This window comes from Gastrolobium bilobum, unplaced genomic scaffold (genome assembly GCF_033153095.1).
Source record: "Gastrolobium bilobum isolate Gb01-03AN ecotype WA unplaced genomic scaffold, APGP_CSIRO_Gbil_v1 utg36576, whole genome shotgun sequence".
Lineage (NCBI taxonomy): Eukaryota > Viridiplantae > Streptophyta > Magnoliopsida > Fabales > Fabaceae > Gastrolobium > Gastrolobium bilobum.
The window spans coordinates 214,198-233,837 of NW_026897326.1; the positions used below are offsets into that span (position 1 = coordinate 214,198).

Genomic DNA, 19,640 nt, shown 5'->3' on the forward strand with positions numbered 1-19,640 from the left:
CAGAGTGCCTATAGATAATGAAATATTCCCTAAACATGACATCATCTTTATTTGCTAATTGTTAGTTAGAGGTGTTATGCCAGAATGTCAGAGGTGTCTAATCGGAGGTTAGTTTGTTGATATTGGATCTATTGCTTTCTCTAGATACCTACAAATTTTGGTATCTTGGGGACAACAAATCACGACACACGATATGACGACCTTAGCCAAGATGGGGAGTGAAGTGTGTGCTGTGTGATTGCATAAAATAGGTCAAAAAGGGATCAGTCATACCTGTGGTCTTTAGCTCTTATTTATAGAACTTACCTGTGGGCTTTAAGTCGTCTGGGCCTCTCAAGAATATGAGCCTTGCTCAGGTCCATAACAGTTGCCCCCCAGCCTGGTAGACTGATAGTTCAGGGTGCCAAGGTGTGTAAGTCGTCTTCTTCCGTATGGATGTTTATCCCAGATTCATTTTTGCCCTGGTTCATTTCACACTCCTCTTTTAATTCGATTATCCAGGCCATAGCCGAGATACTCCAACTAAGCACGAATAAAGGTTTTATCCGAGCTTTCATCTTTAATCAAATTACTAACCGAGATATCCTGGTTGAATCACGACAACAGTTTCTCTTTTAAAGAAATGATTTTCCTCCCATGCAATGATTTTCTTCTCATGTAATGATAACCACTTTCCACGTGGCTTTCCCTGATAGACGCGGCGTGTGCCACTACTCCCTTCCATGTCGCTTCTCATTAATTTGTAACAGTCAGAACGTCCCTCAACTGTCCTATCTACAAGTGATTTTACTCTTTTATCCCTGTCCTTTCGTTTCGCGGGTTATACCCATTCAACTTTGTTTCCCTCTTCACACTTTCATATCTTGGTATCTGTTGATTTGCTCCTGCCTTTGCTCCTTCTGGATTTTCTTTCGCTTGCCATCTTCAGCTTTTCTTTCGTCTTCCATCTTATCAGCTTTACGTTCACAACTCTTCAAATCTTGTTTCAGGTATGGTCTATGATTCACCTTTCTTGTTATTATCTTGCTTTCCTTCTTTCACGTTGTTTTTCACTTTTATCATTTTCTTTCACTGTATGCTATGAACATGCCATTTTTCTAGCGCTGCTGCATCTCATGTTTTGAATATATCCAGTTTGCCTCTGTTCCTATGATCATTCACTATTTACTGTACTTAGCATGCATTGCATTGTTTGCATAGAACTTCTCGTTATTGTTATTTTTCAATGTTCCTCACTTCGAAAACTCCTCTTACTATGAGTGAGAGAAATTCCACTGGTCGGGGAAAACCCACTTGCACTTGTGGCTTTGGCCGTAGTGATGAGATGGACGCAGAAGAAGAAAAAAGGTTTATCCAGAGTTTGTCTCCTGGTCCGAGGTTTTGGCTGTTTGGTAGACCTCGGACTGAAGAAGAGACTCAAGCCGCCCTACTAGGAGGCTATCGAGGAAGTGGAAGTAGGGGAGCACCTTCATCTCGTCCTTTAACTAGAGGATTCAACCCAGGCATCTTCCGTAATCCAGGGGGATTATCAAAACGTACTACTCACACCCTAGGTCAAACCTCTACCTCTTTATATTCATCCCCAAGTTCAAATTATAACCCTGCTTGTCCTCTTCCTGTTCAAGCCGCGACAATTAATCTGGGTGGTAGGAATCTAGACCCTTGCTTTAATTGTGTTTATCTCAGTGCCCAATTTGTTGAAAAGGGGAATGACTTCATGGCCGATCTAGTATTAGGTAGTTGTTCACACCATCTCGGCTCATCTACCCTAGCTCCTTTGGTTGCCTCTAATGACTCTTCCAGCTCTTCCCATAGTAGTTTGTTTAGTTCAGGTACGTACTTTTCCTGCTACGTACTTTTCCTGCTTTTAATCCTCTCATGTTGTTGTTCTAGGTATTTATGGAGTCACATTCTGTAGAATTAAATGTGGAAAATCCCTCATTCAGCCAAGGACAAGAAGCCGAAGTGACCCAAGCTGAGCAGGGCTCTACCCCTATCAGTAGAGATCTTCGAAGACAATTTCCATAGGTAACAGAGGAAGTTCTGAGCTTTAGGTCCACCATGTCTACTAAAGAGGTATCCGAGCTTCCGATAGGTAACCCAGTTGGGTTTAATACTTTCTGTCCTGTAAATGATGAGCCTGTTTGTTCAGGCCGAAATCGCGAAGAGCCGCATTCTTTTTTCTTTTATCGTGACTTCATAACCAAGATTGGTATTCGATTCCCTTTCTCTCCCTTCCAAATACAACTTTTAAATCACCTTCTCCTTTCTCCAACCCAGATCCACCCTAATGGTTGGGCTTATATCATTGCTTTCGAGCAACTGTGTGCATCTTTGTCCTTGCCTTGCACTTCTCCTCTCTTTTTTTATTTCTTCAACGTGTATACTCCCCGCACTGGTTCTGAGCCTCCTAAATTCAAAGGATGGACCAGCATCCGAGGTCGTTCTAGTAGACGTTCAAGGAAATTGTTCTCCGTTTACAATGACTCCTTCAAAGACTTCAAGGGCTCGTACTTCAAAGTAATTGTCAAAGTTGGAGAGAGACCATGGTTCATTGGAGAGGATGGAGAAGGAAAGTTTCCCCTTTGCTGGTCTCAGGAACATCACCTGTGTAGGTCGTCTGACTTTAAATTAAGACTATCAGGGGAAGACAGGGTCAATGCTAAGACCTTATTGGCTCATGTGAACTCCAGGGTCATTTAAGTTCGGCCTCCCTGGTAGCCAAATCACAGATCGACACGAACCAAACTAGTATACCTATTTCAATGTTTTATCTGTCTTTAACTCTTATTTTTCTTTCCTATTTTAACTGTTCTTGTTTGATTTACAGATTCCAACATGGATCCCAACATGGAAGAAGAGCCTGACTACATATTATCTTTATGAGGAAAGGCTGCAGCTCGGCCTCCTCCAGCTGCTAAAAGGCAGAGAACTGTTAGCCCTTCTATGGCTACCACTTCTTCTATCCCGACTGCTAATCCCAATATATCGGTGTTAGATCTCACTAATGATGCTAACAATTGTTGGATTCTGGTTGTAACCAAGCTTCTCCTGCTGAAGGCACTGGAGGTACCACTCGTGCCGTGGTATCTGTGGATCGTGGTACCCTAATTCCTCCTGCTCTCCCAGCCGGACTTAGGAGAGGTGCGTTATAGGAACCAGGTAAGCTACTGAACTCCGAGGTGTTACTCGTCCCTTGCCCGCATTTTTTGGGTCTGGGGTCATTTCGAGAACCGAAATGGAGGAACTACAGAGGGCCGAGTTATATGCTTTTAAGGCGACCTTCTTACTGAAGCCTTACTCTTTGCTGTTGGAGAAGCATACAAAACTTTCTGTTGATAGAGATGCACTCTGGGTTGACCGTGACAAGGCAGTCCAGGAAATTCAAAACTTAACAGTTGCTGCCGCTGAATTGAAGTCATCTTTGGAGCAATCCAAATCCGACTTGAAATTTCTATCAGATTCTTTTGACCTTGATGCTGACAAAGAGGCTATCGTCAATTACTTCAAAGAAAAATTAGCTTTGCTAGCATAAAAGGAATCAAGAATTACGGATTTGGCTTTGGATAATGACAAGTTAAAATCCAACCTTCAGGATTTGCAGTCTGATTATGACTTTAGTCAAGCCGCATTGGAGAAAGATGTTGGTTCTGCGTTTAATAATGCTATCAACCAAATGAAGTGCTTTAATCCTGAAGTAACATTGAAGACTGATCAATTGGATTGTTTTGGTTACATCCGGGTGGAGTCTATATCCCTCCTCGAGTTGAGCCAAATCTGGATGTACCTGAGAATGTGACCATTACTCTAGAAGCTGAGGCCGCTGGGCAGGAGTTTGAGGCCGAGGTTGGGGAGATGCTGCGGAGTGACGATCAGTAGTTTGAAAGAAGGACCAGGATGCCGGTTTATTTTGTATTTTTTTGCAATGACTCTGAAAAGTCCTGTTTTGATTTATGATGAACATCGCATATTTTACCATGCCATATGCATTTGAATATACATTTAACTCGTCATTGATTGATTTTTAGATAGCTTACTAACCTGATCAGGGTTATTTTATGCTATTCAGTATTTCCATTTTTAGCAATATCCTCGCTTTATTCGCAAGAACCTAAAAATTTAAGGGTGTCCTCTTATTTTTCAAGTTTATTTATCTCAGTTAGAACTCACATGTTGCTATTTTGCAAGACAGGTTCCAATATCGAAGTTTTGTTACCTCGGCCAGAACTCGTGATCTTGCTATTTTGGCAAGACGGGTTCCAATACCTTGGTTCTAATGCCTGGCTAGAACTCACGATCTTGCTATTTGGCAAGACGGGTTCCAATACCTCAGCTTTAATGCCTGGCTAGAACTCACGATCTTGCTATTTAGCAAGACAGGTTCCAATACCTCGGTTTTAATGTCTGGCTAGAACACGATCTGGCTGTTTTAGAAAGACGGGTTCCAATACCTCAGTTTTAATGCCTAGATAGAACTCACGATCTTGCTATTTTAGCAAGACGAGTTCCAATACCGCGGTTCTATGATAAACATCAAATTTCTGAAGAAATGAATGCTTGCTTTATTCAACTTACTCATAACCGAGTTTGAAATTACAAAGTAAAATTTAAATATCTTTCTGCTCTTCAGCTAAAATACTTCTTCAATTTGTCTGCATTCCACTTTCTTTTAAATTCTTCGCTTGTGGAATCTCCAACATGTAAGCCCCCTTTAAAAGCTTTTCCTTTACTTTGTACGGCCCTCCCCACTTTGGAGCTAGCTTTCCTTCAACCGCGTTACAACCTCCGACGTCTGCTCTTCGAAGAATCAAATCCCCTACCATAAATGATCTGGGCTTCACCTTTTTATTGAACCAGTTAGCAACGAGCTATTTAGCTGCGAAGTTTCTGCAATGAGCCATAACCCGGACCTCATCTATCAAATCCAGCTCCACTGCCATTTTCTTACTGTTTTCTTCTTCTGTTTGTGCTAACACCTGAACTCTCCTCCAGGACGGTTCTCCTAACTCCACTGGAATCATGGCTTCGCATCCATAGGTCAACCTAAATGGGCTTTCCCCTGTGGAAGTCTGCATCGTGGTTCTGTACCCCTAAAGTACGTAATATAGTTCTTCTACCCATTTTCCTTTGGCAGACTGTTCTATCCTCTTTTTTAGTCCTTCTATAATGACTTGGTTAGCTGCTTCCGCTTATCCATTTGTCTGGGGATGCTCTACTGATGCAAATCGATGTCAGATATGAAGGTTCGCCACCAGCTCTTGGAAGGATTTGCTTGTGAACTGTGTTCTGTTGTCAGTGACTACTTCAGCCGGGATACCGAACCTGCAAATTAAGCTCCTTTCAAAGAAATGTTGTATCCTAGCCAAAGTGATTGTAGCCATTGGTTTTACTTCTATCCATTTTGTAAAATAGTCAACAGCCACAATAAACCACTTCAGCTGGCCTTCTGCTACAACGAATGGGTCTAAAAGGTCCATCCCCCATTTAAAAAATAGCCATGGAGCCGTAATTAAGTTTAACTCTTCTGAGGGAGCTAGAAGGTTCTTCCCATGCCTTTGACATTGATCACACCTCTGAACATGCTCCTTGGCATCATTGTTCATTGAAGGCAAAAAATGGCCAGCTCTAACTGCCTTTCGAGCTAAGGCTTTTTCTCCGACATGCTACTCGTTTATTCCTTCATGTATTTCAGCCAATACATATTGTGCCCTATCCGAGTTCAGGCATTTTAACAAAGGTGAAAAAACTCATTTCCTGTAAAGTTTTCCTTCTATCACAGTGTACAAGGCTGCTTCTCGGACCAATTTCCTGGCTTCTTCTTTTATTGATGGTAATACCCCCTTTTCCAAGTATTCCATGATGCTAAAACGCCAATCATCAGTCCTTGTTATTTGCATAACCCAAGTGGGCTTTAGGATGCTCTACTCAACCACTGTCCTGTGATTCCTTCTTCCTTTTGTACTTGCTAACTTTATCAGCCCTGCTATTTTCGTTTCTGGGAATGTGATTGATATCCACCTTTTCAAATTCCGCCATTAATTGTCCGGGGGTGTCTAGATACTTTGTCAGCAATGGCCCCCTTGCTTGGTAACTCCCTGCAATTTGGGAGGTAACCAATTGAGAATCACTAAAAACCTGCAGCCTCTGTGCTCTGAGTTCCTTAGCCTGCTGAAGACCGACTATGAAGGCTTCATATTCTGCCTGGTTATTTGATGTTTCAAAACCCATCTTCATTGAATATTCTATCGATATACCTTCAGGGCTCTGAATGATGATCCCGACCCCACTTCCCTTTGAATTGGAGGAGCCATCCACATATACTTTCCACATATCTGGGCTACTCGAACTCTCGGTTTGGATTGAAGTGAGCTCACTGAAAAAATTTGCCAGTGCTTGAGATTTAATTGCTTTTCGACTTTCGAAAGTTATGTCGAACCCCGATAGTTCAACAGCCCAGCTCATCATCCGACCTGCTAAATCAGGCTTGTGAAGGATCTCCGAATTGGCAGATCTGACCTGACAACAATATCATGCCCTTGGAAATATGCCCTGAGCCTTCTAGCATAAATTAACAAGGAAAATGCCACTTTCTCCAACTTTTGATATCTGAGCTCCGCTCCTTGTAAGAGCCGACTTACAAAGTAAATCAGCTGCTGTCCTTTCTCATCTTCTTGCACTAAAACTGAACTGACAGCAACATCACCTACAGAAAGATATATTATTAGAGTTTCCTTCTCTCTTGGTTTTGTCAAAACTGGTGGAGAAGCTAGCTGATTTTTATCTCTTGAAATGCGACTTCGCATTCCGGAGTCCATTCGTACTGTACCTCCTTCCTTTGTAATTTGAAGAATGGTAATGCTGTTTCTGTAGATCGAGGTAGGAACCTGGTAAGAGAGGCTAACCTTCCTGTTAACTGCTGTATTTCTTTCTTATTTTTAGGAGCCTTCATATCTAGAACAGCTCTGCATTTGTCCGGATTAGCTTCGATACCTCTGTTAGTTAGCATAAAGCCAAGAAATTTTCCTGCATAAACTCCAAAAGCACACTTTGCTGGATTTAAGCGGATGTTGTGCCACCTTAACTTCTCAAAAGTCTGCTCCAAATCTTCAATATGCGCCACATACTCCAATGACTTGACTATCATGTCGTCTATATACACTTCTACACTTTTACCTAGTTGGTCTGCAAACACGTGGTTCATCATCCATTGATAAGTAGCCCCCGAGTTTTTTAATCCAAAAGGCATCACATTATAGCAGTAGTTTTCCTTATCCGAGATGAACGCTATTTTTTCTTGATCATCCTGGTGTAACGGAATTTGATTATATCCCGAGTAAGCATCCATAAAGGATAACATCTGCAATCCTTACGAGCTATCAACCAGCTGGTCTATATTGGGCATAAGGTACGCATCTTTTGGACATACCTTATTTAGGTCGGTATAATTCGTACATACCCTTCACTTTCTATTTGGCTTTTTTACCATCACCACGTTAGACAACCACGTGGTATACTATATTTCTCGAATGAACCCTGCCTCTAACAGCTCCTTGACGTGATCTTCTAGCACTTGTCGGCGCTCAGGGTGAGCTTCCTCTTCTTCTGAGCTACCGGCTTAGATCCTGGGTACACCCCTAACTTATGACAACAGAAAGCAGGGTTTACTCCAAAAAAATTTGTTGACTTCCAGGCAAAAATATCCTTGCTGTTTTTCAAACATCTGACTAGCAGGTCTTTAACGTCATCCTTCAACCCCTTGCCGATCTTCGTGGTTTGCCCTTGCCCCCCAATGGTAACTTCCTCTAATTCTCCATCAGGTTCTGGCCTTGGCATCTGGGTGTCATCCCTCATGTCTAATTCCACCATGTTAACTGATTCTCATTTCTTCTGGCTTGGACCGACTTGGCCATTGTTGTCATTTTCTTTGAGTTGGGTTGAGGATATGGGACCTTTCTCGACCGCTCTAACTGACTTAAAGTAGGATTCCCGAGATTCTCTCTGATCTCCAGAAATGGTGACCACCGTATTCTGTTTGCCAATCATCTTCATTTTCTAATGCTTGGTAGAGACCAACATATCCCAATTATGGATAGTTAGTCTTCCCATTATCATATTATACTCTGAGAGGAAGTCGGCTACGATGAATCGTACCCTTTCGATCTTGAATGCCTCTTTTGACCCGAGAGTAAGTTTGACATCGATGTATCCTTTAGGGGAGGTATTCTGCTCATTGAATGCTATCAAGGTCGTTTTACAAGGCTTCAGATCCTCCTCATCTAGGTTCATTTTCTTGAATGCCTTCCATAAAATTATGTCAGCGCAACTGTCGTTGTCAACAAAGATCCTCTTGACTCGACAGTTGACTAACATCCCTGTTATGACTAGTCCATCAACATGTCTTGGCATTACATCTTCTAGATCTTCTTTGGTAAAGAATAGCAACAGTGGCTCTGGTTGTTTGGGTTCTTCTTTGAACTTGGGCCGCCCTTGGATTGATATCACTTCCCTTAGGTATTTCCTCTTAGCATTCATCGTGTCACCTCCTCCACCAAAGGCTCCACTGATCACGTTACATTCGAACTCTGGTTCTACGAACTCATCTTCTTCTCTGACCGGCTTCTTACCTCGGTTTTCCTCCTTCAGTCTTTTTTCTTTCGTCCGGCTCAATGGCCGACCTTTCCTTTTCCTGTTGTTCTTCCATCCTTGGGTTCTTATAAGGTATTGATGCAACTTGCCATCCCTGATGTACCTTTCGATTGCGTCTTTTAAATCCCAGCATTCATCGGTTGTGTGCCCCAGTCCATCATGGAATGCACAGTATCGAGATTGATCTAACTCGGCCTGATTTAGTAACGGCCAAGGTCTATCAACTTTCTTCATCTTGGTAGAGGCCACGTCCCTCCAGATTTGGGATCTGGTGCATTAAGAGGTGCGTATTTTTCAAACTTTCCTCTTACTGGAGTTCTTTCTTCTTGCTTTTTACCCCGGAAATCATTTTGTCTTTGATTCCCAAGATTTTCAAACGTATTTGGGTTCTACCTCTGATCCATGTTCTCCATTTCCATTTGTTCTAATTCAAGGTACTTCTTCGACCGAGCTGTGAACTCCAGCAACGTTCGAGCCGGATCTTTGTAGACTGATTTAGCCAGCCTAGAGGATCAATGCAACCCTGCTATCACCAGGTGTAGGTGAACGTTTTTAGATAACCTTTAAACCTGCAAAGCTGCCACTTTAAAACGGTCCAAGTATTTATGTAGAGTTTTACCGGGTTGCTGTCTTACTTTCCTTAGTGCAAACTCTGACTTCGGCTGTTTTTTGCTAGTAGCAAAATTCAACAAAATTCTTCAACCAAATTCTTCAAAGGATCAGATAAACCCGGCTGGCAATGATGAAAACCACATTTAAGCTGCTCCTGTTAATGTGGTTGCAAAAAGTCGTGTAATTAAAGGCTTTTCTATCCCCTTAATATACATGGTCGTGTCAAAAGTATCTAAATGCACCTGGGGATCTTGAGTTCTGTCATACTTAGGGAGTTCTGATAAGTTTAAATTTTTCGGGAAGGGTGCATCAACAATCTCGTTCTCGAAGGGACTATCTTTGTATTACCCCCTGTTGTACTTCTTCCTGTATATCCCGGATACATCATTTGGGTTTCTGATTTGTTGTATGTCAACTTGAGGCTGGAAGTTCTCCATTTGTCGTGTCAGATTCCTCTCTCCACCCCGGCTACCTTCATGCCGAGTCCTTGGATTTTGAGCTGAGTTGGTAACTACCCTTTGACCTCGGCTGTCAATGTTCCTCAAATGACCAAGTCTCCCCCCTCGATTATCATTACCCTGACGAGGGTTCGTGATTCTCAAGTCGGTCATGACTTGCGTTATAGCTCGTGCAGGATCCGGGTTCCTCACTTGCCAGAGTTGCGATTCCAACTCCCGGATGTGCCTAGCATCTTCTTTTCTTTGGAGCTCATTCCTTCTCTCCATCTCATCCATCCTTCTGAGCACCGCAACAATGGCTAGATCTGTCACTCGCTGGTCATTGTTTGCACCTTTTGGCATTTGTTCAGCATTCACAACCTGTCTTTCAATCGGCTATAACCCTTCCACATATGGGGCATGGGAGTTAACTCTTGGAGTTGATGTCGAGTCAGAATGTACATCGCTGATATGAATAGCGTTGGTATCTTCTTGCTGATGGTTGTTGGGCACCTGACGCCCGCTTGGATCCTCCCTAATCAGGGGAATTAGTTCATGTCTAGGGTTCGACATTTCCGGTTGCTGGTAACCGCTTCTAGTTGCTCGCACCATTTTGATTGTTGACCTTTAACCACGTGATCGTGGAAACGTGGGTTCGTTCCCCACAGACAAAGCCAATGTTCTGCCTGAATGATAGAGGTGTCTAACCAGAGGTTAGCTTGTTGATGTTGGATCTAGTGCTTTCTCTAGATACCTATAGATTTAGGTATCTTGGGGACAACAAATCACGACAGACGATATAACGGCCTTAGCCAAGATGGGGGGTGGTGTGTGTGATGTGTGATTGCATAAAATAGGTCAAAAAGGGATCATTCATACATGTGGTCTTTAACTTCTATTTATAGAACTTACCTCTGGGCTTTAAGTCGTCTGAGCCACTCAAAAATATGGGCCTTGCTCAGGTCCATAACAAGAGTGATAAGAATTTAGTTAGATTCTATTTGGTTTTGTTAAAAACCAATGATATAATGACTAAGTAGTCAAAACGAAATCAACAGAGTGCCTATATATATATATATATGGGTTTGATTTTTCTGCAGTCGCTTTATGTGCAACATGATTTTTCTGCAGCCGCTTTATGTGCAGCAGTGACAAATTTTCTATATATATAGGTTGAAGCATTTAATATGGGGAATTGTAATCATACAAAAGGTGAAAGCATTAAATGTGGGAAACCATAACCATACACCTATCATTGCTGCACGTACATCATCTTTAGATATGATTTTACCTATATATATATATATATATATAAATGTTATATTTACAAACTTTTTGTTTACAAACTTGTACAAACTACATTAAGTATGACCGATGATACTTCATTAAAGAGTGTATGACCGGTCATACTTAGTGTAATTTGTAAAAAAAAAAAATTGTAAACGGATCCTTCCCCATATATGTGTGAGAAAAATATTTCTCAAGCTGTTTGATATATTTATCTCCGATTATTTTAAAACTACGTTATTTTATTTATTTATTTTCTTATATTAATTGATTCACCTTTGAATAGTTATGGTTCTCTTTTCTCTCTCTCTCTCTTCCTTTATCACCATTGATTCATCTTTGTACGGTTAGTGGCCGGAGATAAAGTTATCTCAAGCAGCTTGAGAAACAATAAGCCTTATATATACATAACCTGAATTCGGAAAAAGGAAAGGGAGTTACGGCTTGGGAAAAAAAAAATAGAGGGAGAAGAAGAGAGAAGATATAGGAAGGGAAAAATGTAATATTGGGAGATAAAACCTCTCTCTTATTCTTCTTCTTTTCTTTTAAAAGTTTTTTAACGGTACTGTTACTCTGCCAGGTTCCTTTCTCAAAATTCTTTTTCTACTTAATTTTATTCATGCCTTTAACTTTATAATTACCTATTTTTTTAAAGTTGATTATTGACTGGTGAATTATTTGGTACCAAATAAATATTAAGAGAATGTGTAAATTTTAACTGTATGATATTGTTATGAACTGAACCACAAAGTTTTGGGTTCAAACGGTTATAGGATAAAGGACGCCTTATCATAGCTTGAGCTCCGCCATACAAAATCTTTCACATGCAAAGACCCACAAAAATTGGGCATTTAAATTAGCTTCAGTTAAATATTACACAATTTATTATTTATTTATTATTATTTCTGATATAATTTCTTTTTATGAAATTACTTGAGAGAATGATATTGTTCGTTATTACGACTGGAATGGTTATAGTTATAAAATCTCAATATTACTGAGAATTTTATTACGTTTTATTTCTTTTGCTAACCTTTCCAGATGCCTAGCTTGTATTTTTACGAAGAAGGATGGAATATTACAGTTTATTTTTATGATGACCATTGTGAATACTACATTGTGATGGGAAATCGGGGAGCCGTATCTGTATTTTATCCAGATAAGGTTATGCATATACTTTAGACTAAACGAGAATCATGTATTAGTGTGTGACTTTAGGATGTAAAATATATAATAAAGTGAGGTAATATGACGTAGGATGTAGGATTGATGTAAACTAGCACTGTAGGTTAGAAAGTATACTTTGCTTTGAAATATGTAGCATGTATAAGTCTATGTACAAATTCACATCCATGTTTATATAAATGAAAGATGTTAATTTTAATTAAATAATTCTTCTAAATTTAATTCCTTAGATTTTCTTTTATTATTATTATTACTATTATTAGAATACACTTTAAGATTTAAGAAATATTTTACCAAAAAAAAATTAAGAAATAATATGATATTCTCTGGATCGATGTTACAAGCTATCCCTGTTTTAAAAGTCACTATAACAACAGCTTAATGTCCTATATGTGCCATATCATGGAGGGACATGTTAGTAGGAACGAGTCATCTTGCTGCACTCGCTGTGGCACATAGGCGTGATAAGTGCCGAGGCCTTAGCTTTCTCTACTCGAGTTCAACTCTTTGTTGCTCTCTCCATGTTTTAATTATATTCATTTTATAGGTTAGTCAACAGTCTAAATTTATTTTATAATCAAATTTTATTACAGAATATTTAAGAAATTTTTTTATTAAGAATATATGCTTTGAATAAAAAAATTGAGTCATAATATTATAGATAATAGCACTAATAGTCTAATACATTATAAGCGTTGACAAAAATAAAATAAAATTTGTTTATAACAAACACTAAAATCGTATAATATCAAGAAGGAATCAACGGTTCACTTGGGCCAAAAGTGCTTTAATCAAAGGATAGATGCTTCCAAACAAAAATGGTTAACCAAGAAGCAACACCATTATAAAAGAAAAAATAATGGGTTTTTTTAAATGTATGACACGAGGATATATATATATATATATATATATATATATATATATATATATATATATATATATATATATATATATATGAGAGGATTTTATGAGTCCAGATATAAATTAATTATTATTATTTTTATACTTTTTTTCTAATTCATTATTTTATCTCTTTAATTTGTACTCGAATGATTAAAAGTCTCATACTTGACATTATATATGTGGCATGAAAGAGTTCATTCCGAAAATATTTAGAAAATATCACTACATAACTAGCTTGTTAAGAGCTCCTTTTCATATTTATATTATTAAAAATATAAAATATATTTCCATACATTATGCTTTCTTTTAAAAAAATTTCTTTCAAAATATGCAATTATTAATTCAATGTCAAATCAAATTATACCGATATAAATGTTAATTTCAATCCTAATCGTTAATTTCATTTGCGTTTACGTCTCTAATTTATTAATTATATTTACCATTACATATAAATAAAATCTTATAAAACTTCTTTCTCTTACTCGATCCCAATGATAATGTATATAAATAAAGATTTAGTGTTACTCCTATCATATGAGATAAAGATATCTACTACGAATTCTAAAATTTTGGAGTTTTAAAAAGGAAAAAAAAAGCATTTAAAAAAGCATATTACAAGATGAAATAAAATTATCAAAACACCCTATAATTTTATTGTTTCAAAAAATAATTTTATCCCTTTTTTTAATAAATTAGTGACAATAAAATTTAAGTTTATAAAATTGTACAAACTACCCAAACCCTTTAATATTTGACGCATCCTGATAGCTTTGAAAAACACATAAATATTTGAAAATTATGCTAGAAAAAAATTCTCATGCAAAAAAAATAATTACGTAAGTAGTAGATAATTATAATATTAAAGCTGTTTTATTTTTCTTTCTTCTCAGATATTGTCCGCTGGTGTGATGGAAAGAGAAAATAATTTTATCATTATAATTATGTACTACCCATAGTATATAATAATTTTTTTTTGTATGAGAAAATAATTTTATAAAATCATAAAAAAATGGAACCCATAAATATTTGTAGGAAAATTATACTCTTATGTTACATCAGATTCTTTTTTCATGTTACGCTCACATAAAATATGTGCCTCATTTTTTTTAAAAAAAAATTGATAGACTCCGCTTAATTTATCCCACAATATAAGATAACTTCTCCCCTGTAATGCTCCAACCTCATGGGATGCCACACTGCACACCTAATAAGTGAGTTATGTCCAAGAAGTAAATTGTTGAGACTAAAAAGTTTCCAATTCGAATCATATGGAAAACAACTTGTGGTTAGTGTCAAAAACCTATATCGCAAGAAGGATATTAGTATCATCCAAATAGATAAGCATCTGAATAATAATAATAATAATAATAATAAATCCACTTATTATCAATTAATTTTATTATTTTTATCATTAAATTTTTACCATTAATTTTTATTTATCTGACGAATATAATTTATTGATGATGTTTTTTAATTAATTATTAATTTTTAATAAATTAATCAACAGATTAATAAAAATTAATAATTAAAATTTGATGATAAAAATAATAAATTTAATCGTTGGTAAATATATCCCAAAAAAAATGTATGCATGTATATATACGGATGGACAGAACTAGGAGTATAAATAGGCTACGTTAGACTTTGACTTTTTTCTTGTTACATAGGCTAGGCTTTTACTTTAATAGATCAGACATGTGGAAAAAAAATTAGATCTGGCATGGCCTGTTAGTCTATGTAGACTCCAAATTACAAGTCTGACTTTATCGATATCTAAAAAGTATAAACCTTGGCATATGCCCTGTTAGCATGTTTAAGTCTATTAAATATTCAATAAATAATATTATTTTATTATTTAAATGTATTAAAATAATAATTTTATTTAGAATAAATAATATAATATCGACAGACCTTATAAGATTGATATGTAAAAAAGACTATAATTTATTTTTTAAATATATTTTTTAAAATTTAAACCTATTCTATTTTATTATTTGTAAATTGTAAGAGAGATAGCCCCCTCCTCCACCGGACACAGTCACACACCTATAGCGCATAGCATATCATATCGTGTCGCTCGTTTTGTCATTTGTCAAATCTTATCTAATATTATAAATATTCCTAGATTCCTTCGCACTTAGCACTCTGTTTCATTCATCAAATATGCAAAGGCAAATCCAGTTTTTGAGTTTTCAACTGTGATATTCAATCCAACCCGATAACATTCAGCATCAATGAAATTCGGTAAAGAGTTCAAAACCCATTTGGAAGAAACAATCCCTGAATGGAGGGACAAGTTTCTATGCTACAAGCCATTGAAGAAGCTCATCAAACATCACCTTCCCACCACAACCACACCCATCAACCTTCTTCCTCTTGATCACCTTCTTCAACAACAACCATCTTCTTCCCAAATCCTCCAGGCCTGGTTCGTTCGGATTCTCAACGAAGAGCTTGAAAAGTTCAATGATTTCTATGTTGACAAAGAGGAAGAGTTTGTTATCCGATTCCAGGTTCTAATTTCCCAATTCCAATTTTTATTTTATTTTATTTTCACTTCTTTGCATGAACATGTTATGTTGGTACCACTGAATCATTTTGTGATTCTGATTAGTTTCTATTAAAATGGGTAATTGGTAATTAGCAAATTATGTTTGCACAATTGGGTATTTGAGAAAGTTCTTGGCTTGATCAAACCCTAATTTTTTTTTGTCTATACATATGTATATATAGGCATGCGTTGTGACATGTACATAATATGTTGGTACTAATCCATTGTTATTAATTTTGATCAAAATGGGTAATTACTAATTGGTAAACTGTGTTTGCACAATTGGGTATTGAGAAAGCTCTTGGCTTGATCAAATATAGACACATACAATGTGAAAAATACTAAGTCCCTTCCACCCCTGTTTTGACTAAATGAATATGAAACCTTAAATTTCTAGTGGGCAGTTCTGCTGAGCAACATGCCTACTGATACTTCATGGGTTGTTGAAGATTTTTTTAGCAATTATACAAAATAATCTATATGGGAATAATACAAGTATTTTACAAATTGGTACATTAATTTTTAATAATTTTAGTTGAAAGGTTCAATAGAACCAATACCATCCACCCGTTTATATTCCTACTATACAATTTATATTTCTAACATACAATAGTCGGGCAGACTTTAGGTTTTACCCTAGCTACCCGATATATTCCCGTACCCAGTTGCCGAATCAATCTAATAGTAAATTGAGCCTATCAGACTTGAGCTTAATCCAAATTGCTGGGAGTAGCAGATGAAAGTAATAGGGTTGCAGCTAGGACATATGAGGAGACACTCTTGTAGCAACTCTCTCACACATAAAAGGGAAAATTCCGACTTGTTGAGGATAAGGGTGAAGGTCGATTGTATACAGCCTGATCTTTGAATTTTTGCTAAGAGGTTGTTTTCCAGACTCGGACTTGTAAACTTCTGGTCTCAAGGAACCACCTTACCGTTGCAAATGGTGTTCTTATATGGACAGTAGCCCATTATATAAGCTCAATCTGTCTATTGAAAAGAGATAAATCATGTGTAATAAAACTTATCCTAATCTGAAGATTAATAAAACCTGCAGCTAAGCAAGGCCCAGAGTCCTTACTCCTAGTAGCTAGCTAACTAACTGGAGCCCAAGCAATACACCAAGTAACATAATTAGGCTTCCTTGTTTGGCACATGGTTCAATACTCATTTTAAGACACTATCGGTGATTAATTTATAATGTTGGTAAATGGTAAGTATATGCCTTCATAAATGTTGACAATGGTCTAAACTCTAACTCGATGGCTTAAAATTGACATTCATTCTCTCTGTTTTCTCTACAACATATGCAGCTCCTATGTGACCCTACCGATTAGAGTGATTTTCCTCAAACAATTTGATTGTCACAACTCACAAGTGTTCATCAATATGAATGTGAAATCTTTTTTTATTTTTATTTATAAATATATGACATAAAGTAACTATTAGGAATGAAAATGTAATGAACAAATATATCATTCTAATATGTAGCATATCTAAATCTATGCAATTTAATCATCAATAACATTAATGATATTAGATTCCTCATGCTTTTCCTGCAAGCTGGAAAACTGGATATAATCTCTCTTCTAGTGCAAAATTTTTCCTAGTGTTAATGCAAGACACAGAATCTGCAATGGCATAGTTCACTAAACACATGTTTGATTGGTGATTTTCAAGAGTGGCTCTAGGCTTAGCTTATCAGATATATACCTTTCCTACTGTAGGGGATTAATAATTGACTATGAATTGTATACTGAATCCAACTGTTCAAATACTTGGTTAAAAGACTGGATTGACAACACGCTGCTTTGTTTCTTTCCTGATTTTTGTTGCAACTTTGAACAGGAGCTGAAAGAAAGAATTGAACGACTTAAAGAAAAAAGCAGCCAGAGTGAAATGTACACCTCTGACTGTGAATTTAGTGAAGAAATGATGGACATCAGGAAGGACTTGGTCACTATCCATGGCGAGATGGTGCTCCTCAAAAACTACAGTTCCTTAAACTTTGCAGGTACAGCATCGAATTAATCTGATGTGTCCTTTTGATGGTATGGAAGTCACCGCTTTAATGTGGAAGTAGCATGGTTTCTTGATATTGCCTGTGCAGATTACATGATTCATATATTTGAATATAGGAAAAACTGCACAAGCCACCCTAAACCTTATGCCTTTTGTAAATAGGTACCCTTAACTTCATCCCAATTAGTCTATAAACTCTAACTATTGTTACAATAGGCCCTTCTTTTAGCTTAGAGTTAATTTGCGGTTTACAAATCCTAATAGTTCATCCTTTTTAAATCCAAACCATTGATTCCTATTTTCATTTAGAAATCATATTATCTTAATTTTAAATTTTCTTAAATTAAAAAAAATATGAAACAAAGAACTCAAAACTTGAGACATTGTCTTCTTCTCCTGGACTAAGAAAAATAACGAACGTCTCAAGTTTTGTGTTTTTTTATTGGTCTAGCAAAGAAAACGAAGATAACAAATCAACTTGTGTTTATTTATTTTTTGTCCTTTTTAATTTAGTAAATTAAAAAAAAAAAAAGATATGCTTTTTTATTTCAAGATATTAATAAGTGGTTTGGATTTGATAAGGATAAATGGTAAGGATTTATTAGCTGTCATAAACTCTAAATTAACAAAACGACTTAGTATAACAATAGCTGGAGATTAGGAACTATTTGGGACAAAGTTAAAGATGAAGGTGCCTTTTTTGCAAAATGCAAATAAGTTAAGGGTGGCTTCACTTTTCTCTTGAATATATATATGTCTGATGAGGTTTCAGTTAGGTAATTGTTGATTCTGAAGCCATTAACATATTTTGACTTCAACAGGACTAATTAAAATTTTGAAGAAGTATGATAAAAGAACTGGCAGGTTGTTGCGTCTGCCTTTTACACAGCTTGTTCTTCGTCAACCTTTTTTCACTACTGAGCCTCTCACAAGGCTAGTTCATCAATGCGAGGAAAATCTTGAACTACTCTTTCCCTTAGAAGCAGAAGTAATTCAATCTACTCCCCCTACGGACCATCAATCTAGTAGACCACTCGTCGAAAATGCAACAAATGGATTACCTGGGGCATCCTCAACTCCTGGGGAGGAAACTGTGGATATATATCGTAGCACTCTTGCTGCTATGAGAGCCATAAAGGGTCTTCAGAAAGCAAGCTCCACATGCAATCCATTTTCCTTTTCTTCCCTCTTTAACAACCAAGATGATGATGATAATACAGGTGCTGTAACAGCTGAAAACTCTGCAGCAAATTCTCCAGCTACCTTGCAGAATGAGGAAGGCTCAGATAAAGAGGATACTGACTGTGTGTAGGACAACTTTTCTTTTAGGGTTGCTTCCTATCTCTTCTTTTGGATTGCTTTTTCAGCCTTGTTGGTTGAAACTAAATGTAGTGGTATATGTTTGTTCGTATATACAATAAATTACGCTTAATAATGAAACACTTTGTTTAGCATTTCACTTGTAAATTGATACTTGAACACTGCCTTTTTGCCCCTTCACTTCTATGCCTTTATGCTTCTCTGTAACTCTTGTTGTTTTAAGTTTTAAATTGTGCTGGTAAGTGGTGACATTAATATACAATAAGTTAGACGTAACGTGAGATATACTTCTTTAGCATCTAACTATAGAAAATGATACTTCTTTAGCAGTGCCTCTGGATTATGTTATAAAATTATGGGAGATCTGACGTGTGGTGTGGCATGGGATCAAACAATTGTACTCGGTTATGTCTGAGATACATAAATAAAAAATAAAGGCTACAAGTAACATCCAAATTTCACCTCACAAAGTAGCAACCAAGTAATAATTGTATAGGTGCATGTGTCAATTATATCTGGTTTTTCCGAGATAACTCCCTGTGAGTCTCTTAAAGTTGAAGCAAAAAAGCTATTGTGTGCCAGGGTAATAGATTTGGCACATTTGGCACTGGAGACCTACTTGCACCAATACTCTGGAAAAATTTGAACTGTCATGTCCGACACTCTAATATTCCGCT

General features: G+C 37.0%; 2 protein-coding genes across 2 annotated transcripts; one reads left to right on the forward strand and one right to left on the reverse strand.

Annotated features, from left to right (window-relative positions):
* Window positions 1-8,052: 8,052 nt before the first annotated feature.
* LOC133306000 (uncharacterized) lies at window positions 8,053-8,880 on the reverse strand. Its single transcript, XM_061506263.1, has one exon. The coding sequence runs from the start codon at window positions 8,878-8,880 to the stop codon at window positions 8,053-8,055; it is 828 nt and encodes a 275-aa protein (XP_061362247.1).
* Window positions 8,881-15,154: 6,274 nt separating this feature from the next.
* LOC133306003 (SPX domain-containing protein 4) lies at window positions 15,155-19,155 on the forward strand. Its single transcript, XM_061506266.1, has 3 exons — window positions 15,155-15,583; window positions 17,470-17,635; window positions 18,465-19,155. The coding sequence occupies exons 1-3, from the start codon at window positions 15,305-15,307 to the stop codon at window positions 18,953-18,955; spliced, it is 936 nt and encodes a 311-aa protein (XP_061362250.1). The 5' UTR covers window positions 15,155-15,304; the 3' UTR covers window positions 18,956-19,155.
* Window positions 19,156-19,640: the final 485 nt, after the last annotated feature.

Coding starts and splice junctions, on each gene's coding strand:
- LOC133306000 (XM_061506263.1), bottom strand. CDS start 8,880: ATGAAGAAAGTTGATAGACCTTGGCCGTTACTAAATCAGGCCGAGTTA.
- LOC133306003 (XM_061506266.1), top strand. CDS start 15,305: ATGAAATTCGGTAAAGAGTTCAAAACCCATTTGGAAGAAACAATCCCT. Junction 15,584..17,469: donor AGTTTGTTATCCGATTCCAG/GTTCTAATTTCC, acceptor AACTTTGAACAG/GAGCTGAAAGAAAGAATTGA. Junction 17,636..18,464: donor CAGTTCCTTAAACTTTGCAG/GTACAGCATCGA, acceptor TGACTTCAACAG/GACTAATTAAAATTTTGAAG.